Source organism: Neoarius graeffei, chromosome 20 (assembly GCF_027579695.1).
Source record: "Neoarius graeffei isolate fNeoGra1 chromosome 20, fNeoGra1.pri, whole genome shotgun sequence".
NCBI classification, from domain to species: Eukaryota; Metazoa; Chordata; class Actinopteri; order Siluriformes; family Ariidae; genus Neoarius; species Neoarius graeffei.
This window is the reverse complement of record NC_083588.1, coordinates 55,782,405-55,806,955: the sequence shown is the minus strand read 5'-3', so window position 1 is coordinate 55,806,955 and position 24,551 is coordinate 55,782,405. Positions and strand designations below refer to the sequence as shown.

Here is a 24,551-nt window from a genome sequence, read left to right as displayed (position 1 = left end):
AATAGACTGATATTTTGCACGATTACACGAATAATTTGTTTGCCAGTCTAAAAAAATTGACTTTTTGTTCTTTTTTTGTATTTTGATTTGTCGTTTTTGTTTGACATTTCAAAAGTATTGTATGCAAATTTTGGCGCAAAATTGATTCCATAGAATTGCTTTGTGTTCAGGAACATTTTCCATGTTTGCACAACAAAACTACAAAAAAAAAAGAAAATTTCAGTGCAAACGGCCACGCCCAAGAAAGCCGAAAGCCTGTTTTTAGCAACATTGCAACTTTTAAAATGGATAAATCATTGTTATAAAGTTTTATTTTTAATTTAAGTGTGCGGGGATCAGCAAACGGAGTTTATTATTTGGGTTTTGTTTAAAACCGTGGTGTAAAATGGGGTGTTTTTCTTATGATTATGAAAAATGCAGATAAATCTGTTAGTCAATCAGCTTGTCTGCACAGCCTTATTTTTCTTTAAAGATTTATACGTTTGAATAAATATAGGTTTATAATGTATAATGTGAAAGCATTTTTTCTGCTCATTTAATTTAAAGTACAAATAAATCAAATATCTAAACTAAAATCAGCAGGATGGTTTGATATTTTGATAAATATTTCTCACTTGGCGAAATACTCAGAATTTCCAAATTATCATTTTAGCTGTTATTGATGCTGACCTTTTTTAAGACTCTTTTTTTTTTTTTTTTTACATTTCAGACAATCACACCAATAAAGCTAACATTAACTGATGAGAGAATGAGGACTAGTTTAATTAAAGGTGTAGAAGAACATAGAAAGGAAAAGAGGAGGACAGACGGGATGACAGAGGGGGATCATGGGAAATGGTGAGCTACAAAGAGAGCAATCATGTCCGTGTGCCAGTGTGTGTGTGTGTGTGTGTGAGACTAGCTTTGCACCTACCTTTGTCACATCCCTGGTCATCTAGCGTGAGCCGTGTTAAAGGAAAAAAAAAATCTGTTACATATTTTGTGCTGCTGGTTTGTTGGGTGTGGTGGATGTGTGTAATTACAGATCTCATCTCATTCATCTCATTATCTGTAGCCGCTTTATCCTGTTCTACAGGGTCGCAGGCAAGCTGGAGCCTATCCCAGCTGACTACGGGCGAAAGGCGGGGTACACCCTGGACAAGTCGCCAGGTCATCACAGGGCTGACACATAGACACAGACAACCATTCACACGCACATTCACACCTACGGTCAATTTAGAGTCACCAGTTAACCTAACCTGCATGTCTTTGGACTGTGGGGGAAACCGGAGCACCCGGAGGAAACCCACACGGACACGGGGAGAACATGCAAACTCCACACAGAAAGGCCCTCGCCGGCCACGGGGCTCGAACCCGGACCTTCTTGCTGTGAGGCGACAGCGCTAACCACTGCACCACCGTGCCGCCGTAATTACAGATAATTATAAAAAATTATATCAGTATTCTCATCCTGTGTGTCTTGGTCACAAACTGGGGAAAAAAATCAAATCACTTCCAACTGCCACCAGGAGCAAAAGAGAAAGTGGCATAGAAAGTGACGGGAAAGACAGATGTGTGTTAGAGAGAGAAAGAGAGAAATACTACCGTACGTTCAGACTGCAACCTGAAACGACCCATATCCGATTTGTTGTGAAATCCGATTTTTTTGTTAGGCCGTTCACATTACCAATTATACGAGACTTGTATGCGATCTCCAATATGAACGGAAAACGACCCAAAAGTGTCCCGCATGCGCAAATTGACACGTAATAAGCACATCTACGTAATACGTAAACAAAAAAAAAAGCGCACTCTTCAAGTTTGCAAGTAAAGCATGGAGATGAGGCGAGACCTGGCGATGTGGTTTTTGTAGCGGCGGCGGAACTCACACAATAATCTGATTAATGTGGGCAGCAGACTAATGAGACCGAAGGTGTCAAATTACTGGAAATTTCCAGAACAATCTTATAATCTTGTAATACAGGATGGTTTAAGTTATAAATCAGTTATAGAAACTGTTTTATTTAATCAGGCTAACAGATCAACATCCAGGTCCCTACCAAATCCACCATTAGCTTGATCAATTCTATAAAAGTCTATTTAAATTCTGAAAACTGTACAAATGTTGTTGTTTTCCACCAAAGAGGCGGGATTAGCCCACGCAGAATAGTGACGTTTGTCTCTTGTTGATGACATGTAGGTCGCATGAATGCGACCTGTCCGGTCAGACTGCAGTCGCATGTGAAAATATCGGATATGCATCGGAATTAGGACCACATATCCAAGCGGCCTGGGTCGCATGTGAAAAAAATCGGATCTGTGTAGTTCAGATTGTCAATAACAAATCGGATACAGGTCGCATATGGGCAAAAAAATCGGATATGGGTCGTTTCAGGGTGCAGTCTGAACGTAGTCTAAGATTACAGTATTCATATTTAACAAAACATATGAGTATGAGTGTGCAAAAGTTTGCACACCCTTGGGAAAAAATAAACAAGAACAACAAGAAATGTTATTTATAGCATCGGGATCTTTAGGGTGTTTGGCTTCACGTGAATTTACTTCTTTTGTTAACCGTAATTAGTAGCTATGCATTTGCAAAGAGACAGGATGAAAGACTGCAGTTTTTCATGCATGTAAAAGAATAACACTGTGTATGAAAAGGAAGAATTAAAGGAAATACTCACATGCAGTTTGTTTGGGTGATTTGGAATTCGGTAACGTGCCCATTTTGTGTCTGTAGGCCAACCGCCTAAGAGCAAACGGGAGTAATTTGATGTTAATCCTGTATCCTGTTTGCATGATTTCTGCAATGCTGAATAAACTAATCTCTCACCTCTCCTGGAACTGCTTCGAGGGGATGAGTCCGGCGCGCAGGTTGCTGTCCGCTACTCTCTTTGCCTGCCACCAGGTGGCATCATCCTGACTCACAACCTGCAGGATGTCCCCGCGCTTAAACGGTAACCCCGCCTCTTGACAGGGCGTGGCCTTGTCCTCTAAAGGGACGTAGTCGAACAGCGCTCGCATGAAGACCTGGAGAAAACATCAAATCAGAAAAAGAGATGAAATTCTGCTTCGTCTTTAAGGATTACGTGATGGATAATAATAATTAACAGTTATTCCACGCAATCGAGTCGTACATGAGCTGCTAGCTGACGAAGCACATAGCACTGAGCCGGCTATAATCCATGTACGACGAGATTGAGATTGAGTGGAATAACTGTTTTATTCTGTCCACATTCACTGGATTTTGAGAAACAGAGCATTTTTATTTTTTTGCAAATTCAATCAATAAAAACTTTATACAAAACATCCGACAAAATCATTTCTGCTTAGAATATAAACAAACCGGCGAAGTACTATAATAATAATTATTGAAAAATAAAAAAGATACGTTCTGACCAGGGCGGCACGGTGGTGTAGTGGTTAGCGCTGTCGCCTCACAGCAAGAAGGTCCTGGGTTCGAGCCCCGGGGCCGGCGAGGGCCTTTCTGTGTGGAGTTTGCATGTTCTCCCCGTGTCCGCGTGGGTTTCCTCCGGGTGCTCCGGTTTCCCCCACAGTCCAAAGACATGCAGGTTAGGTTAACTGGTGACTCTAAATTGAGCGTAGGTGTGAATGTGAGTGTGAATGGTTGTCTGTGTCTATGTGTCAGCCCTGTGATGACCTGGCGACTTGTCCAGGGTGTACCCCGCCTTTCGCCCGTAGTCAGCTGGGATAGGCTCCAGCTTGCCTGCAACCCTGTAGAACAGGATAAAGCGGCTACAGATAATGAGATGAATGAGATGAGAGACGTTCTGACCATCAAATACTTTTATTCCATATTTTGCTGCTTTTTTTTGTATTTTTTTTTTTGGGGGGGGGTGTTTTTGGGTACAGTTTTATTTCTTCCTTAGTTAGTTCAGTAACATGCTCCTCTATTTTGTTTTTCTCTACTCACGGTATATGAGCTGATAGCCTAGTAGTAGAGTAGCCAATCAGAGTGCGCGATTGCCCATATCCAGTGAATGTGGATAGAATAATATCAGTTAGTCCGATAGTTGATCAATTTTTTTTTTCAAATTCGATAAATAAAAACTTGATACAAAACATCTGACAAAATCATTTCCGCTTAGGCGGACTTCTTAAAAACTTATTGATGGCTGCATGAATTGACTTTAGTGTTGTTGTTTTGTAGAAAGTCCCATCTTGCTGTCGTGCCGAGGTATAGAATAGCTTTAGACATTTATTTAATTCTTCCTTGGACATTTCAGTTCTGTAACTTTAAAACTTCTTTGAGCTTTTGAACCAGTCTAAAAAAATTCAACAAATTTTCATGCTTAAAGATGAAGAATGTAAACAAACCGGCAAAATGACGGGAGCAATTTGTGAAAAATGCGATAATAATAATAATAATTCTTAAAAAATAAAAAAAGATATATGTTCTGACCATCAAATACTTTCATTCCATATTTTGTTGCTTTTTTTTGTATTTTTGGTGTTTTGTTTTCGAGTAGAGTTTTTATTTCGTCCTCGGTTGCTTTAGCAACACGCTCCGCCATTTTTGTTTTTCTCTAGTCACGGTATATAAGCTGATAGCCTAGTAATAGAGTAGCCAATCAGAGCGCATGATTTCTCACATCCAGTGAATGTGGATAGAATAATCAGTGTTCGCTACCTTGCTCTCTTTCAGTCTGTCCTCTTCTTTAACGGCAGGAATGATCTTTAATGTGATGGAGCCTTGAGATTGAGACTGAAAGCAAGACAAAGACAGAAAAGAGGATAATTCTAGTTGCACACTTACACAGTCAAGACAGAATGAATAATGTCACATGATTTGCTTTGTCTTTTTAACTTCTCTTGTGTTGCTGCTTTCTGTTTCTTGTTGAACTTCTTCCTGAACTAATGGCGTCGAATTGAAAAGGCAAACAGAAACAACAGCTTGCTATATCATGATGTGTTATAATGTCTCTGGTCTTAATTGTAATTTGATTTCTACCCATTTTCTTAGAAAAGGTTATGAATTAATATCGTGAACTTCATCTCAGGATCAGATGCTCCACTCATGAAATGCAGATAATCTGCTAGCTTTTGTACACTTTTCTGGTCACAAGCTTCAGAATGGTGCAATCTGATTGGCTCTCAGCACTTCTGTGCTCCTGTTTACAGCTAGAAAACGAACACCGTGACACCGTGCTTTGCAGAGCAAAATATAATCAATGGAGCACTTGCATGTGACGTCACATCCGCTCCAGATTGTAGACAAACGCCATCTTGTCGGTTAAACACCATATTTCCGCTGTCTTTCCGACACTGACTTTCATTATTTTTCGCCGAAATATTCAAATATTACCGTGCCACAATGCCGGAGAGTTGTATGGCATATAAATGCCACAACAGGAGAGGTCAGAAAACGGGAAGTTAGTTTCATAGGCTGCCACGGGACCCTGACAGGCGCGCAAAATGGATTGCTGCTATCGGCCGGGCTGATCCAAACAACAAGAACAAGGCATGGGTACCGACTGGAAGGAACGATCACTGGCGCCTGTGCAGTGACCATTTCATCTCAGGTTCGTCATGTATTTATTTCAGTATATCCATGTGGTTATTTGCAGCATAAGTTTATGACTTGCTCTAATAAAAAATTCCGGGAAGTGGGAGCCTGAGAAAAGGGTTGGGGCGGGGTGGATTGGGTCTTTAGCGGTGTGGTACGAAAAAAAACAGTAAAGAACTTATAAGAATTTACCACTGTCTTAGTAGTAAATCCTTATAAATATAAGGATAAATCCTTATAAGGATTTATAAATAAATATATATGCCATGTATGATTCAACCATAATCGGCTGGTCAGTGCTATGCTAGATACTACTGATATATCTAGCATCAGTTCTAGTGCTCAATACTTAAGTGACTTACCCATCCAATGAGGATTATTATTTTCTTCTTTACAAGATGCCACATCTTAGGGGGGCTGACAAATCCTGAATTTCTGTAGAGATAACTGTCCAAAGATTTATAAGCACGCAGTGCTTCACCACTGAACAGCGAGGGAAAGTTGATGAGGTAATTATACACGTCTGGGTATTCCACCTCTGGCAGTTCAACATCCACTGACACGGTCGTGAAAACTACGTCCGGTAAGCCATAAGGGTCACTAATCTGTAGGTCGTTTATTTTAGACATATATCTAGTTATCTGTTCATTAGAAAAATGAGCCGTGTAATCCGTCGGTTGAAATTGATCCATTCTGTACACGAGTGCAGCAGTATTCAGCTGTGTTTTTTACCGACAAGATGGCGGCTGTTAACTTTCCGGTCACGTGACTGCAAGATCTCTATAGAGTGCCGAGATGAGATCGAAAAAAGTTTGCAAAAGATAGGAAGGATTTTTGCTTGAAGCAATCAACGGTGTGTAAATGCGATGCTCTTGGATGCTGGCTGAATGGTTACAAGAAACGATCCTGGATCACACTGATCATCTGCCTTGTCATTCAAATTGGCTCTATCTGTGAAAGTAGGTGTTTCTTGGCTCCATTTATTGACAAAATCTTCGGCTTATGGGATGAAACATACGCTAATTAGAGCAGTTACAGCTTCTGAGTCATTATATGGAATAGAAATTCGCAGATTATCATTTTTTATTCGTATTCCTATAATGAATGAATTTCATGACAATGATGATGATGGTGATGAGTGTCATACCAATAGTTGGCTGATCTCGTCTGGCCTCTTGTGCATTACGGAGATGCCGTTCACTTCTCGAAGTTCATCACCAACATGCACCAGACCTGCACACACACAATCATACACTGCATAAGCAATGTAGTCATTAGTCATTAATAGCATTCATTAATAAATCATTTATTTGTAATACTGTCCTGAAACCTTTTTTCTCCCTGAAGGCCTTTTTCAAAGTCTGTTTCAGATTTTAGACTCAGGTGGTGTTTACATTAGACCGTATCAGCGGATCATCAGATAAACGTTTTTAAAAACGATTAGCGTGCACACAGCAACGCCAATACACGATTCGTGTGCACACAGCAACGCCAATACATGGATACGCTAATCACATGACTAATTCGGCACGTAAGTTGAAATGTGTCAGTGCGGCTCATCGCTTCCTCCTCAGCGGCTGCGCTCCAAATCACTCCGCCCTGAACAGCGAGTGCCCTCTGGAGGGTGCGCAGTCCGGCCCTGCGCAGCTCACAGAGCGCGCGAGTGAAGTGCACGAGCAGTGATTCGGGACTGAGCCGCTGTGCGCAAGTCACTTACCACTTGCAAGTGGAAGGATGGCAAGCCTAAAGACCATCATAACTACACAATGGACAGTATTTGCATCAGTATTTGCAGTATTTTCATACTTTTATACTCTTTAATGAAAGGTGATACAAGGCGGAAGTCCGCGCCGTTTTTCAGCAGTCGTGTCACATGACCAACGCCAGCGAATCAGGAAGGTGGATGTCACAGTGACGTTGTCCAATGACGACACCAGCTAGAGCTCAGCACAGCGTATCCGTGTATTCTCAATGTTTACACAGCACCGGACCAGACATGATCTGGATTGAATACGTGGACCCTGGCGGATTCCCGTTTCCCGGCGTTTCCAGGCGGTTTAATGTAAATGGACAGTGCATCCGCGAAGAAAACGAGACAGATACGGTCTAATGTAAACTTGGCCTCAGTTACACTACACACATTGTCCACTTTCCTCAAATGTAGCTACCCAGGACAGGACATTTTGTCTAATCAACAATTTCTTTCAGAAAAGGACAGGACATAGGGATTTGATGAGGCACGTGTGTGTGTGTGTCACGGGCGATTGCTCTAAGACAACGAGGGAGGCTCAGCCTCCTCTAAAAATGACGAACATCGTGTAGGATGAATTGCGCTAGACTTATGTTATAGCCGACCTTATAACATTGCTATTTCAGATCCAGAATCATCGAAATATATGTGCTCAACCCAACTACAGTGCAAAATCATTCCGTTATAACTTTCCCCAGTTCGCCTAATGTGTGCGTGAGTTTTTCCCCCTCGTGACAGCGCGATGCAGCCCAGCCTCAGTGCACTTCAATGGCATTTGGGAGCTATGCGCTTTTCAATCTCAAAATGCAAGACGGTTATTGGACAAATACCACGAAAACGCCCGCCCCACGGACTCCCACGGACTCCCAGCCTCACAGTGGGAGGGACATGGCAAAGCTTTCCGCGAGGAGACTGGTGATTGGTGAAAGCAGCCGGATATTTTCTTTGATTGACAGCTCGTTTCAAATATAGACAGGCAGCGGTGAATTTCAGTTCAGTCCCATGCGGATTTGCAAGTGCTGTGGTGTATTGTAAGAGATCAGCTTACATTTCGATTTCATTCATTACATACGGTTTCTACCAGCTTTTTTAGTTTGTATATATTTTCATTGTAAATATAGTGTTGCCAAGTTTGCGATCTTCTCATCTCATCTCATCTCATTATCTCTAGCCGCTTTATCCTTCTACAGGGTCGCAGGCAAGCTGGAGCCTATCCCAGCTGACTACGGGCGAAAGGCGGGGTACACCCTGGACAAGTCGCCAGGTCATCACAGGGCTGACGCATAGACACAGACAACCATTCACACTCACATTCACACCTACGCTCAATTTAGAGTCACCAGTTAACCTAACCTGCATGTCTTTGGACTGTGGGGGAAACCGGAGCACCCGGAGGAAACCCACGCGGACACGGGGAGAACATGCAAACTCCACACAGAAAGGCCCTCGCCGGCCACGGGGCTCGAACCCGGACCTTCTTGCTGTGAGGTGACAGCGCTAACCACTACACCACCGTGCCGCCCCGTTTGCGATCTTAGTTCCAGAAATTTTGTTTATTTGAGTGACTGAACTTGAACTTGAGGGGGCTAGTCAGCTAGCAAGAAAGCTGCGCACGGATGCCAAGCATTGCTGATTTAATTTTGGCGAAGCCATTTGCCAGTCTTCCTTTCGAGGAAAAAATTAAAATTAAAGAGCAGGGTAGACCAACGCCTCAAATTGACTTGGTGTAAAAGGAAGGGAATAATACTCGTTCCTTTCAGCTCTCCTGGTATGAGAAAGTGAATTGGCTAACAGCAAGTGACCCACAGGTGGCACGGTGGTGTAGTGGTTAGCGTTGTCGCCTCACAGCAAGAAGGTCCGGGTTCGAGCCCCGTGGCCGACGAGGGCCTTTCTGTGTGGAGTTTGCATGTTCTCCCCGTGTCCGCATGGGTTTCCTCCGGGTGCTCCGGTTTCCCCCACAGTCCAAAGACATGCAGGTTAGGTTAACTGGTGACTCTAAATTGACCGTAGGTGTGAATGTGAGTGTGAATGGTTGTCTGTGTCTATGTGTCAGCCCTGTGATGACCTGGCGACTTGTCCAGGGTGTACCCCGCCTTTCGCCCGTAGTCAGCTGGGATAGGCTCCAGCTTGCCTGCGACCCTGTAGAAGGATAAAGCAGCTAGAGATAATGAGATGAATGAGATGAAGTGACCCACATCAACAACAGTAAATAGGCTACTTTAGTAATATGTCATGGATGGACCAAAAATGTAGAATCTATTTAAAATATTTATGCTGAGTATATTATATTGGAATATATATTTCTCTGGATATGAATTAAACACAGCTACAATTTGGAAAACATTTTTAAACAAAAACACAGCCGAGAACATTTCACACTACAGACCTGGATTAAAAGTGAAGGGTTATCAAAATTGTCAATAAAATATTTCTCAGTCAAAATAAGTAAAATATAGGGAAAGTGTCATTGAATGAAATGTGTGGCACCCAGCTCTATGTTTGGCTCCCCAAGGTCAGTGCTTGTGCCTATTCCAGAACACTCTGCTGTTACTGCTGAGGTTCCTGACAAACAGCTGCTTTCAATAATGATCAATTTTTAAACAACATGCCACAATTTTAAAATATAAAATGTTAAAATATACCCCTCCCCCCCAACACCACCATCATGTATATTGGACAGTAGGCTAATGGGCCAAAAGAACCTGTTATTTCACAGTTTGTGACCCTGCCAACAATCAGCCAGATCAGAGGCAAGAGTATGGGCAAAATTGATGTTTTTTCTTTTAAAATCTGGAAATATCGTAACCGACCAGCCTCCCCTGTTTGAAAGACTACCAGCTGCCACTGGTGTGTGTGTGTGTGTGTGTGTGTGTGTGTGTGTGTGTGTGTGTGTGTGTGTGTGTGTGTGTGTGTGTGTGTGTGTGTGTGTAAATCTGTGAACTGATCAGTTACAGGCTTCCATTTCCTGACTTTGTGAGCTGAAGACTGGAGCACAATATTAGACAGCTAGTTAACTAACATATAACTAATATACTTCGCTACAGTGGTAGCACAATCAAAAAGGATCTACCATTTTTAAAAAAATAAAATAAAAAAAATCTACCATCACAGCACTACACTCTACAGTCTACAAACAGGAGAAAGCCTGGGGCAATTTCAAATCAGTCACAAAAACCAGAAATCCAAGAAACTGCTGCAAAATGTATAAATTGAATTAATATAGATTTTGATGAAGTGTCACTCACCGCTCCTGTCAGCAGCTCCACCTTTCATAATGCGCGCGACAATGACGGCTCCTGTAGACTCATCACGCCGAATGGTGGCCCCCTGAGAGGAAGACACACACACACACGCACACACACACACACACACACACAGATGAAAAGAATAAATTATAAATGCAATTATTTATTACTGGAGTTGTGCAGTCAGAGACCATATTTAACGAAAAAATACATTTCATAGAGCATCTCAGTGCAGATTTCTCATCTCATCTCATTATCTCTAGCCGCTTTATCCTGTTCTACAGGGTCGCAGGCAAGCTGGAGCCTATCCCAGCTGACTACGGGCGAAAGGCGGGGTACACCCTGGACAAGTCGCCAGGTCATCACAGGGCTGACACATAGACACAGACAACCATCCACACTCACATTCACACCTACGGTCAATTTAGAGTCACCAGTTAACCTAACCTGCATGTCTTTGGACTGTGGGGGAAACCGGAGCACCCGGAGGAAACCCACGCGGACACGGGGAGAACATGCAAACTCCGCACAGAAAGGCCCTCGCCGGCCACGGGGCTCGAACCCGGACCTTCTTGCTGTGAGGCGACAGCGCTAACCACTACACCACCGTGCCACCCAGTGCAGATTTATTCCATATAAAAACGAGGCTCATCATCTGATCATAGGTACAGTCCTGTATTATTATTATTATTATTATTATTATTATTTCTTCTTGTTGTTTTTTTTATTTTATTCCTGGACTTTCTACTGACATTAGTTACAGGCAACATATTTTTGACTTAACTATAAAACCTGAATAATAATATGCAGCTTTGATAATGGTGAATTGGGATTTTTATTTATTTATTTAAAATCACACGCCCTCTGGCTATATTTCATGTCCCCCAACCCCTTTTAAGAGCCACTGAGATAGGCCTACTGTATATAAAATATTCAATGCCATTTGAAATAAAATGATGATTGTACACAATGAGTAAGGTTTGGTTTTAATTCAGTGATCAATAATCAATGATCAATATCTAAAATAAATTAAAACTGTATGACTGATTATCTACAAGGACCCCTCCTTACCCCAAGTTTCATTTTAAATTTGCATTTGCGAAACTCATCTCATCTCATCTCATTATCTCTAGCCGCTTTATCCTGTTCTACAGGGTCGCAGGCAAGCTGGAGCCTATCCCAGCTGACTACGGGCGAAAGGCGGGGTACACCCTGGACAAGTCGCCAGGTCATCACAGGGCTGACACATAGACACAGACAACCATTCACACTCACATTCACACCTATGGTCAATTTAGAGCCACCAGTTAACCTAACCTGCATGTCTTTGGACTGTGGGGGAAACCGGAGCACCCGGAGGAAACCCACGCGGACACAGGGAGAACATGCAAACTCCACACAGAAAGGCCCTCGCCGGCCACGGGGCTCGAACCCGGACCTTCTTGCTGTGAGGCGACAGCGCTAACCACTACACCACCGTGCCGCCCTTTGCGAAACTCCAATAACTTATATATCACTGTGAGGTTTTATACTATAGACTACGTCACATGGTTAAAAAAATCCAATCAATCCTGCAGAAGCCCAGAAACATATTAGAGAGGAACCATTAGGCTTAGTCCTGCTGAACCTGTAAAATGCTGACAAACTTGAGATTTATACATTTATGCTGCCTTTATCATTCCTGTATGGTATACAAAATTATAATAAATAATATTCTCATTATCTCTGTCCTCCTTGTTCATCCCGCCTCTTTCCTTTTCTCACCAGCGGCTCTTTGTTCTTGACCAGGCGTACAATCTTGACCGATTCTTCCTCCAACTCGTCGTCGAAGTCATCAGGAAGCGGCGGGAGCACAGGGTCAAAATTCTTCTGCGCCACTGTGTCATGAACGGACAATAGTGCCTTGAGAGAGATTAGAAACTATTATTAAGTTGCTGCCTTTTTTTTGACAGAGTCTGCATCCTGACACAATGATCATGTTAAAAAGTTAGGTGAGTCCAATAAGGACAGTATCACTTACATCCTCTTTTCTCTTACACTGCAAAGTTTTTCTGTCACTGGGCCCTGACTAATGCAGCTACACACTACTGCAGCTACGCACTACTACAGCTATACAGTACTGCAGCTATGCACTATTGCAGCGACACAATACTGCAGCTATGCACTACTGCAGCTACACAATACTGCAGCTACGCACTACTGCAGCTATGCACAACTGCAGCTACACAATACTGCAGATATGCACTACTGCAGCTATGCACCATTGTAGCGACACAATACTGCAGCTACGCACTACTGCAGCTATGCATTATTGTAGCTATACAATACTGCAGATATGCACAACTGCAGATACACAATACTGCAGCTATGCACTATTGCAGCGACACAATACTGCAGCTACACACTACTGCAGCTACGCACTACTACAGCTATACAGTACTGCAGCTATGCACTACTGCAGCTACACAATACTGCAGATATGCACTACTGCAGCTACACAATACTGCAGCTGCACTACTGCAGCTATGCACAACTGCAGCTACACAATACTGCAGATACACAATACTGCAGATATGCACTACTGCAGCGATGCACTATTGTAGCGACACAATACTGCAGCTACGCACTACTGCAGCTACACAATACTGCAGCTATGCACTATTGTAGCTACACAATACTGCAGCAACACAATACTGTAGATATGCACTACTGCAGCTATGCACTATTGTAGCGACACAATACTGCAGCAACACAATACTGCAGATATGCACTACTGCAGCTATGCACTATTGTAGCGACACAATACTGCAGCTACGCACTACTGCGGCTATGCACTATTACAGCTATACAGTACTGCAGCTATGCACTATTGCAGCAACACAATACTGCAGCTATGCACTACTGCAGCTACACAATGCTGCAGCTATGCACTACTGCAGCTACTCAATACTGCAGATATGCACTACTGCAGCTACACAATACTGCAGCTGCACTACTGCAGCTATGCACAACTGCAGATACACAATACTGCAGCTACACAATACTGCAGATATGCACTATTGTAGCTATACAATACTGCAGATATGCACAACTGCAGCTACACAATACTGCAGCTATGCACTATTGTAGCGACACAATACTGCAGCAACACAATACTGCAGATATGCACTACTGCAGCTATGCACTATTGTAGCTATACAATACTGCAGATATGCACAACTGCAGCTACACAATACTGCAGCTATGCACTATTGTAGCGACACAATACTGCAGCAACACAATACTGCAGATATGCACTACTGCAGCTATGCACTATTGTAGCGACACAATACTGCAGCAACACAATACTGCAGATGTGCACTATTGTAGCGACACAATACTGCAGCTACTCACTACTGCAGCTATGCACTATTGTAGCTATACAATACTGCAGATATGCACTACTGCAGCTACACAAGACTGCAGCTACACTGTTGTAGCTATGTGCTACTGCAGTTACACTCTACTGTAACTACACACTACTGCAGTTATATTACTGCAGCTAAGCACTACTGCAGTAATGTACTTCTGCAGTTACACACTACCGCAGCTACACACAGTGTCTGTGCTTTAGGTTTAATACCAGGAGGTGTGTGCATACCCGTAAGTGAGGCGACATCAGCAACTGGAGCAGCTCTTTCTCATCAACACTCATGGGGCCGCTCTGCAGCTCTTCAGCAACCTGACAAGCATACAAGGAGGAAATTAGATACATCAATCTTAAAATCTATTGTATCTAAACCACTTTTGATATATAAATCACAAAATCAACTCAGAAATCCTGTCATATTTCCTTGTGTTAGCGCGCTAGCAAAAGCAGTAAAGTCTATGGCCATTCATGAACATGACATAACATGAAAATTTCAGTAATTCTGTCATGTCTACTAGTTGGCAATTACCAAACAACTTCTGTTTGGAGAACTCAAGAATGGCTCCCAAAATCGCGGCAGACCCCTAAAAAGATGGAAAGACTGTGCCAAAGATGACATCAAGTGTTATGGCATCAACCCCTCATCCTGGTTCCAGGAGACCGCAGACCGAGACAAGTGGTGTCACAACCTAAGATGGGGCAAAACCACCTCAGAGGCCCAACTGACAACCCGTGCTGCTCAGCACCGCCAGAAGCGCCGTGACAGAGTTCCCTATTGTCGCCAGCGACAAGGATTTGGAGTGAGTGAGTGAGTGAGTGAGTGAGTGAGTGAGTAGTTGGCAAGCAAAATATTCATAAATTTATATATGTATGAATATGACATAAAACTCCTTACAGAAATCTGCCCAGGAGATTTCTAGCTAAGAATGAAAAAGGAATCTAGCAATAAAAGTCCTACATCTCATGTTAGCTAGCTAGTAAAAAATAAAATAAGTGAAATGTGTGAGCATTCATGAATACGACAGATAAATCTCATCTCATCTCATTATCTCTAGCCGCTTTATCCTGTTCTACAGGGTCGCAGGCAAGCTGGAGCCTATCCCAGCTGACTACGGGCGAAAGGCGGGGTACACCCTGGACAAGTCGCCAGGTCATCACAGGGCTGACACATAGACACAGACAACCATTCACACTCACATTCACACCTACGCTCAATTTAGAGTCACCAGTTAACCTAACCTGCATGTCTTTGGACTGTGGGGGAAACCGGAGCACCCGGAGGAAACCCACGCGGACACGGGGAGAACATGCAAACTCTGCACAGAAAGGCCCTCGCCGGCCACGGGGCTCGAACCCGGACCTTCTTGCTGTGAGGCGACAGCGCTAACCACTACACCACCGTGCCGCCCTCCGACAGATAAATGTCAGTGATAAACATTTCAGAATATGAATTAAAAAGCCCCTCAGAAATCCTGTCTCATTTTCTCTTGTTAGCGAGCTTTCCTTTCAAATCCGAGGAGTTCAGTGTTACCGGAGAAATCTACACATTTATTAAGATGACTTCTCTCAGAAATCCAGTCACAGAAGCTTTTCTTAGCTAGCTAGAGTTAACAGTAAGATCTAGAACAGTAAACGTGTGAATATGAATTAAAAATCCCCTCAGAAATCCTGTTGTATTTTTTTTTTCATGTTAGCTGAAGAGCAAAAGCAATGAAGTTTATTAGCATTGATTAATATGACTTAGAAATTCTCTCGGTAATACAGCCAGGCTAGCTTCCTTTAGCTAGCTAGCTTTAGCAGTGATATCTACTGTGTAAGTTTACAAATTAGCTTGCTAGCAGTGAACTCTACAGTCATGAACATGAACATTTATGAATAAGACAAAGTTCTCTCAGAACTCCAGCTAGGTTAGCTTTCCTTAGCTGGATAAGTAGGTTTAGCAGTTTATATACCGTATATATTTTAACCCTTCATGAATTAAAAAAAACACCCTCAAATATCCTGTCAGGTTGTTTGAAGTTAGCTAGCGAGCAAAAAAAGGGACATTCCTGAACTTTCATGAATTTGACTGAAACATTCAGTCAGAAATTTTGTATCTGGCGAACAAAATATTCATAAATTAATTTGTTAAGTTACAAATAGGACTCCTTAGACACTGAACCACGTTAGCGTTTCTTAGCTAGCTAGTTTACTTAAGCAGTAAAAAACTGTATAAACACTTATGAATATGAATTTAAAGTCCTCTCAGAAATCTTGCTAGGTTTCCTAATGTTAGCTAGCATTAGCACTTATAGTTATTTAAAAAATATGATTGTGAATTAAAAATCCTCTCAGAAATCCTGCTAGATTTCCTCATGTTTGCTAGCAGTAACACTTATATTTATTAAAAATATATGATTGTTCATGAAAAATCCTCTCAGAAATCCTGCTAGGTTTTATCATGTTAGCTAGCACTAGCACTTACAGTTATTTAAAAAAATATGATGAAGTTTAATAGCATTGATTAATATGACTTAGAAATTATCTCGGTAATACAGCCAGGCTAGCTTCCTAGCTTTAGCAGTGATATCTACTGTGTAACTTTACAAATTAGCTTGCTAGCAGTGAACTCTACAGTCATGAACATGAACATTTATGAATAAGACTTAAAGTTCTCTCAGAACTCCAGCTAGATTAGCTTTCCTTAGCTGGATAAGTAGGTTTAGCAGTAATATATATATATATTTTCTATATATAGGGTCATTCCATGCCAAATCAACAAATATCTGACAAATTTATGCTCGACCATCTCAGATTTCAATGAAATTTGGAGAGCTCAGAGATACTATTAAAAGAAGTTAATCCCCAAAATTTGAGCTTCCTATCTCCAACGGTTTCAGAGATACAGGCATTTGAATTTTTCGATTTTTTTGTTTTTTGCTCAAAACATACATATTTCAAAGTGTAATATAATCTTTATTATGCAAGATAGAAACCTAAAATTTTGCACAGAGAGACTCAATGTCTTGTACTACAAGCTTCAACTTAGAATTTCAATGATCATTGTATATTAGATGGTGATTTTAACAAGGAAATTAAAAAGACAAATTTGCATTTTTTGCATTTTTAACTCATTCTGGAAGCTTGCCTGTGGCAGTAATGCTTAAACTAAGAATGTTATTCAAATCTACACAGAAATATCTACCAATTTCAGTTTTACCAAGTCTCCACTATTCCTAGTTTGTCTGTAATAGGGTTTTGAAATTCGCCGATTTCTAAAACATGCCATTTTCAGTAGCAAGAAATCCAATGTGGGATAGCAGTTAGGAACTTGTAAATTTTTTTCAGTAATCCCCAAGACCCATATTTTATATTTCCAAATTTTTGTTCTGTGTCTCTCAAGTATTTTTAAACTACAGGGGTTTAAAAAATCAATTTTCACCAAATTCGAATTTTTGATATATTTTCATATAACTGATATTTGAGGGTTAATAAATGCTTCAGTAAGGCTCAAGTAGGTTAGGAGACATGTTTCTTCCTCAATTTTAAATAAAATTTCAATTAATGCTCAGTATTAATTATTTGTAAATTGATTTTAATCTAAGACTGTGTAACATTAGCAATCAATGACCAGCTATTGTGTACCAGTCAACAGCCAGCCTTATCAATATCAACACAGCACAATAGGTGACCTTTGATACCAGAACAGGTGGCTCATATCTTATAGTTTTAGAGTCTGATGCAGACATACTGTGTCTGTGCTTGAAATGTTCTCAAGTTCAGTTCTCTGTTTAATTAATGAAATTTGCTCCAAACTATACTGATAGAGTGTATTTAACTTACAATTTCTGTTGTATGTTAGTTTATGGCAGTCAGAAACTTTCTTTAGTCCAATTCCTATAGAACAGGGAGGAAGTTCAGCCATTTCTAGATGTCTAAGAACAAACTCATTTATACTGATCTCAAATTGAAAGCAACTACAATTAAATTCCCTAGTCAACTATTCAAAATATCCAATCCTTGCAAAGAAACACATTCAGTTAATAACATTGGTAAATTTTCTCAGTGCTCTGTATTACAATGTATTTAATATAATCCAAGCAATATAATGTTATCTGAACAAGTATGCAATTTACAGACTCTAAAACTATAAGATATGAGCCACCTGTTCTGGTATCAAAGGTCACGTATTGTGCTGTGTTGATATTGATAAGGCTGGCTGTTGACTAGTACACAATAGCTGGTCATTGATTGCTAATGTTACACAGTCTTAGATTAAAATCAATTTACAAATAATTAATACTGAGCATTAATTGAAATTTTATTTAAAATTGAGGAAGAAACATGTTTCCTAACCTACTTGAGCTTTACTGAAGCATTTATTAACCCTCAAATATCAGTTATATGAAAATATATCAAATTCGAATTTGGTGAAAATTGATTTTTTAAACCCCTGTAGTTTAAAAATACTTGAGAGACACAGAACAAAAATTTGGAAATATAAAATATGGGTCTTGGGGATTACTGAAAAAAATTTACAAGTTCCTAACTGCTATCCCACATTGGATTTCTTGCTACTGAAAATGGCATGTTTTAGAAATCGGCGAATTTCAAAACCCTATTACAGACAAACTAGGAATAGTGGTGACTTGGTAAAACTGAAATTGGTAGATATTTCTGTGTAGATTTGAATAACATTCTTAGTTTAAGCATTACTGCCACAGGCAAGCTTCCAGAATGAGTTAAAAATGCAAAAAATGCAAATTTGTCTTTTTAATTTCCTTGTTAAAATCACCATCTAATATACAATGATCATTGAAATTCTAAGTTGAAGCTTGTAGTACAAGACATTGAGTCTCTCTGTGCAAAATTTTAGGTTTCTATCTTGCATAATAAAGATTATATTGCACTTTGAAATATGTATGTTTTGAGCAAAAAACAAAAAAAAATCGAAAAATTCAAATGCCTGTATCTCTGAAACTATTGGTGATAGGAAGCTCAAGTTTTGGGGATTAACTTCTTTTAATAGTATCTCTGAGCCCTCCAAATTTCATTGAAATCTGAGATGGTCGAGCATAACCTCTTGTTGATTTGGTATGGAATGACCCTATATACAGTGGCATGCAAAAGTTTGGGCACCCTTACTGAAAATGTCTGTTACTGTGAATAGTTAAGTGAGCAGAAGATGAACTGATCACCAAAAGGCATAAAGGTAAAGATGACATTTCTTTTCAGCAGTTTATGCAGGATTTGTGTATTAATTTTGTTTTGTACAATTGGAGAGTGAAAAAAGAAAAGGAACATCATGTGAAAGTTTGGGCACGCCAATAAATTTGAGTTCGCAGGTAACTTTTACCAAGGTTCCAGACCTTAATTTGCTTATTGAGCTGTGGCTTGTTCAAATTCTTCGTTAGGAAAGGTCAGATGATGCAGATTTCAAAGCTGTATAAATTCTCTGACTCCTCAAACTTGTCCTTAAAATCAACAGCCATGGGCTCCTCTAAGCAACTCCATCGCATTCTGAATAATAAAATAATTGATGCTCACAAAGCAGGAGAAGGCTACAATAACGTAGCAAAGTGTTTTCAGGTAGCTGTTTCCTCAGATTGTAATGTTATTAAGAAACAGCAGTTAACAGAAACAGTGGCGATCAAGGTGAGGTCTGGAAGATGAAGAAAACTTTCTGAAATAACTGCTCATTGGATTGCTAGAAAGGCAAATAAAAACCCGTTTGACTGCAAAAGACCTTCAGAAAGATTTAGCAGACCCTGGAGTGGTGGTGCATTGTTCTACTATGCAGTGACACCTGAACAAATATGACATTCATGAAGAAAGGTCGCCCGTATTCAGCTGGGATAAGCTCCAGCTTGCCTGTGACTCTGTAGAACAGGATAAAGCAGCTAGAGATAATGAGATGAGATGAAGAAAGGTCATCAGAAGAAAACCTTCCCTGCTGCATCCTAGCCACAAAATTCAGTGTCTGAAGTTTGCAAATGAACATCTAAATAAGCCTGATGCACTTTGGAAACAAGTCCTGTGGACTGATGAAATCAAAATAGAACTTTTTGGCCACAATGTGCAAAGGTATGTTTGGAGAAAAAAGGGTGCCAAATTCCAGGAAAAGAACACCTCTCCAACTCTGAAGCATGGGTGTGGATCGATCATGCTTTGGGGTTGTGTTGCAGCCAGTGGCACAGGGCACATTTCATTGGTCGAGGGAAGCATGGATTCAAATAAATACCAGCAAATTCTAGAAGCAAGCATCACACCATCTGTAAAAAAGTTGAAGTTAAAAAGAGGACGGGTCCTACAATAAGACGATGATCCAAAACACACCTCAAAATCTCCAATGGAATACCTCAAGAGGCACAAGCTGAAGGTTTTGCCCTGGCCCTCACAGTCCCCTGACCTAAACATCTTTGAAAATCTGTGGATAGATCTCAAAAGAGCAGTGCATGCAAGACAGCCCAAGAAACTTGTAGAACTGGAAGCCTTTTGCAAGGACGAATGTGTGAAAATCCCCCAGGTAAGAACTGAAAGATTATTAGCTGGCTACAAAAAGTGTTTACAAGCCGTGATACTTGCCAAAGGGGGTGTTACTAGGTACTAACCATGCAGGGTGCCCAAACTTTTGCTTCGGGCCCTTTTCCTTTTTTGTAATTTTGAAAATGTAAAAGATGAAAATGAAAAAAAAATTGTTTTTGCTTAAAATATAAAGGGAATGAGTTATCTTTAACTTTATGCCTTTTGGAGATCATTTCATCTTCAACTTGCTTAACTGTTCACAGTAACAGCAATTTTGACCAGGGGTGCCCAAACTTTTGCATGCCACTGTGTGTGTGTGTATATATATATATATATATATATATATATATATATATATATATATAAACACATTCGTGTGTGTGTGTGTGTGTGTGTGTGTGTGTGAATTAAAATTCCTCTCAGAAATCCTGTCAGGTTTTTTTCTTGTGAGCTAGTTAACAATAAACAATGACGCTTATAAATGTGTGAATATGGTTTAAAAATTCTCTCTTGAAAAATGTGTTCATGTTATCTAGCTGGCTAACACAATACATGAAATATGATGCAAATAAATGAAATCCAATGACGTCCTTCCCTCCATTTGAATACTTCCATGTGTATGGGCTGAAAAAAAAAACACATTGTCTGCAGCCATTTCCTGTTATAGCCATTACAGAACAGTGACTGATCTCAGACTGAATTACAGTGAAAAGTTTTCATGTCCAAAGTGCTGCAAATCTAATCCACACACTCAGTGCTGCTGGGGTGAAGGAGGGACTGTGTGTAAGTGTGTGATGTGTTCTTACGTCTTCGGCGAGAGAGGAGGCGCTGTGGAGCACCGGCGTGGGGCTCTGCCTTTCATACTGACGCAATTTCTCATGGATCTATAGTCATACACACATACACATACACACACACACACACCAGACAAATCAGGAGCAAATATTGGCCTAATAACTTCTGTTATATAACATCAGGACCCTTACACACATACACACAAGCCAAAAGGAGGAAAATTTTACACAACTCTCCACTACATTACACTACAGTATAGTTTAACGGTATTGAATACATTTTAACATCAGGAAATCATGTATTTCACATAACACACACACACACGCAAACCTTCATGAGGTAAGTCAGGCTCCTCTCACTGAAAACATCTCTGAGGAAGACCATGTCCTCTTTGTGATTAGCATCAGGACGCAGTTGAGAGGTGAGCAGGGCCAGCGTCTCGTGCAGCCCTGAACAATGGACATTAAGAGAGAAGAGCAGATTATTGTGTGTGTGTGTGTGTGGTACCAGCACAGTCTGTATCAATGGTTCTGATAGCCAGTGACAGTGGTGGAAATCACAAGTTAGACTGACATGACATTGACAGTGATGGAAACCACAAGTTACTGAGATTTTATAGTGGCGCGCCATACTTAAGAGAATATGGTAATGCATCGATCTGTTTTTGGGTAGTGGTTAGCACTGTCACCTCACAGCAAGAAGGCCCTGGGTTCGAGCCCAGCGGCCGACAGGGGCCTTTCTGTGTGGAGTTTGCATGTTCTCCCCATGTCTGCATGGGTTTCCTCCGGGTGCTCCGGTTTCCCCTACAGTCCAAAGACATGCAGGTTAGGTTAATTGGTGGCTCTAAATTGACCGTAGGTGTGAATGTGAGTGTGAATGGTTGATTGTCTCTGTGTGTTAGCCCTGCGATAACCAGGTGACTTGTCCAGGGTGTAACCCGCCTCTCGTCCATAGTCAGCTGGGATAGGCTCCAGCTTGCACATGACCCTGCACAGGATATATGGATAATGGATGGATCAACCCGATTTTTGATGGCTTGACCATATGCCTTCTATACGTACGAGCAACATACGTGTACCACCACACGGAACCCAATCGTAAGTGTAAGACAACGTATCTCATTAACACTTGACCACTGGACAACAAAATCTGTATCTTATTTACATAAGATAGATGGATTTTTATCCAGTGCTTATTTTTTTATTTGCTTTTTAAAAATAACATGGGATTATTTACTAAAACATTTTATGGAAAATATTCACGACAGTTTCATATAAAACTAGTTAAAACAATTTTATTAGTCCACTAGCTTGTTGGGCAGTTGACAGTTTCTTTCATGTAAGGGCGATAAGCGGATGTAAGTGCAGGAAGAGTTTTATTGAAAGCACTCTAGCAAACAGATCCAAAACGGAGACAAAGGCAGAGTCGAAAAATAGGCAGTGGTTGAGTGAGGCACAGACAGGATATTGGAGGGAATGCAATACTCACAGTCCAAAAACACAAACAGGGTCAAAACCAGAAAAGCAATACAAAATACAAGGCTTTTGCAAAGTCTGTGTGTTACTGAGAGTCCTTATATGTATGCGCTGTGATTGAGCTTTAATCAGGAACAGGTGCATGGTAAATTGTCCTAATGATGCTGTGTGTGCACGCTAATGCATGTGAACATGACAGATGTAACCGGACAATTGTTTGCCACATCAAGTTTGATATTCAATCGTAACTCTATAGTAATGATGTAAAGTGAAAGCGCTGGTTCACTACTGTCCACCAGGCACCCAGCAGAGTCACACCATAATAAATGTTCTGGTGTTGTTTCTGCCGCATGGCATGTGGAGTCAAAGAAAGGAATAAATATGTATTCGTAAAATATGATGCAAATAAATATCATTATTGGTGTCACTGTGACAAGACAATGTAGCAATTTACTGATGTGAAATACACAACACTACGCAATTCAATGGTTCATTCATGGCGCTATAATATTATTATTCTATTCAGGTTGATTTTGTGCCCTTGCAAATATTTTCCTCATGCACTCATCATGAGCTCCATTTTTAGGTAGTGCCTAAATATCTATACTAGTTAGCTTGTTTGATTCGTCGCTTGAACTCAGTGGATTTTAATTCAAACCTCAATAATGCAAAAACAAGTCAACCTATAAATAATGTTAACGTTCAGAAGTAAAGCATACTGCAGCTCCAATAAATAACCAAAATATAACTGTACACATTAAAATAACAAGCTGAGTATTATAGTCCTTGAATCATTGGAATAAGAACATGTTCTGATGGGGTTCATGAAATTTATTTTCAAGTTAAAAGGCGGCGGCACGGAGGTGTAGTGGTTAGCGCTGTCGCCTCACAGCAAGAAGGTCCGGGTTTGAGCCCCGTAGCCGGCGAGGGCCTTTCTGTGTGGAGTTTGCATGTTCTCCCCGTGTCCGCGTGGGTTTCCTCTGGGTGCTCCAGTTTCCCCCACAGTCCAAAGACATGCAGGTTAGGTTAACTGGTGACTCTAAATTGAGCGTAGGTGTGAATGTGAGTGTGAATGGTTGTCTGTGTCTATGTGTCAGCCCTGTGATGACCTGGCGACTTGTCCAGGGTGTACCCCGCCTTTCGCCCGTAGTCAGCTGGGATAGGCTCCAGCTTGCCTGCGACCCTGTAGAACAAGATAAAGCGGCTAGAGATAATGAGATGAGATGAGAAGTTAAAAGGATTCCTGATGGAAAAAAAAAATTTGTTGAGAGATCTAACATGTTACATGCGCTGAAGATTTCATATAGATGATTTGGATCATAATTATTTGCATGCTAAAGAGTGTGTGTGTGTGTGTGTGTGTGTGTGTGTGTGTGTGTGTGTGTGTGTGTGTGTGTGTGTTTTACCTGCACCTGCTGAGAGGACCGGCATTGCTTCTATCATGGATCAGCTCTCTGAATGAAACCTGAAGTAGAAAGAGAGAAACCAAGAAAAAAATTATCATGAAGATTCATTCATTTATTGTCTATAAACATGGACCCAATTCAGCGTTATGATGAAGCCGAAGCTAATAGCAGAAAAGATGGGTACAAAGTGGTACTCTCCATTTCACATCGCGCACACACACACACACACACACACACACACACATTAACCTCTTACTCCAAAAGTAATCAATCAGCCAATCATGCACTGTGAAAAATGACAGCAAGTGAAAAATATCAAGAATATACTCAAATGTATCTAGTATTCCTATTATAAAATGACAGTAAACCAAATATATAATTATTAAACCTGTTTCTAGACATTTTTACTCATTTTTAAAACACTTCCTATTGGCAGGTACTGTATTTTTTCCCTTATA

At 40.8% G+C, this 24,551-nt stretch overlaps 1 protein-coding gene across 2 annotated transcripts in view; it reads right to left on the bottom strand.

Annotated features, from left to right (window-relative positions):
- The window catches only part of mpp3a (MAGUK p55 scaffold protein 3a), a 52,297-nt gene extending 28,164 nt beyond the window's left edge, over positions 1-24,133 (bottom strand). Inside the window, exons 1-11 of one of the 2 annotated variants that reach the window (XM_060902670.1) lie at positions 24,094-24,133; positions 21,543-21,661; positions 21,204-21,301; positions 14,145-14,229; positions 12,269-12,406; positions 10,505-10,586; positions 6,657-6,742; positions 4,634-4,708; positions 2,816-3,012; positions 2,667-2,731; positions 914-934 (exon numbers count right to left, since the gene is read on the bottom strand). In XM_060902670.1, the coding sequence (XP_060758653.1) occupies positions 914-934; positions 2,667-2,731; positions 2,816-3,012; positions 4,634-4,708; positions 6,657-6,742; positions 10,505-10,586; positions 12,269-12,406; positions 14,145-14,229; positions 21,204-21,301; positions 21,543-21,661; positions 24,094-24,130 (1,003 nt within the window). In that variant the 5' untranslated portion in view covers positions 24,131-24,133. The remainder of the gene's footprint in view (positions 1-913; positions 935-2,666; positions 2,732-2,815; positions 3,013-4,633; positions 4,709-6,656; positions 6,743-10,504; positions 10,587-12,268; positions 12,407-14,144; positions 14,230-21,203; positions 21,302-21,542; positions 21,662-24,093) is intronic. The other variant, XM_060902671.1, reaches the window with a different exon arrangement.
- Between the last annotated feature and the right edge of the window lie 418 nt (positions 24,134-24,551).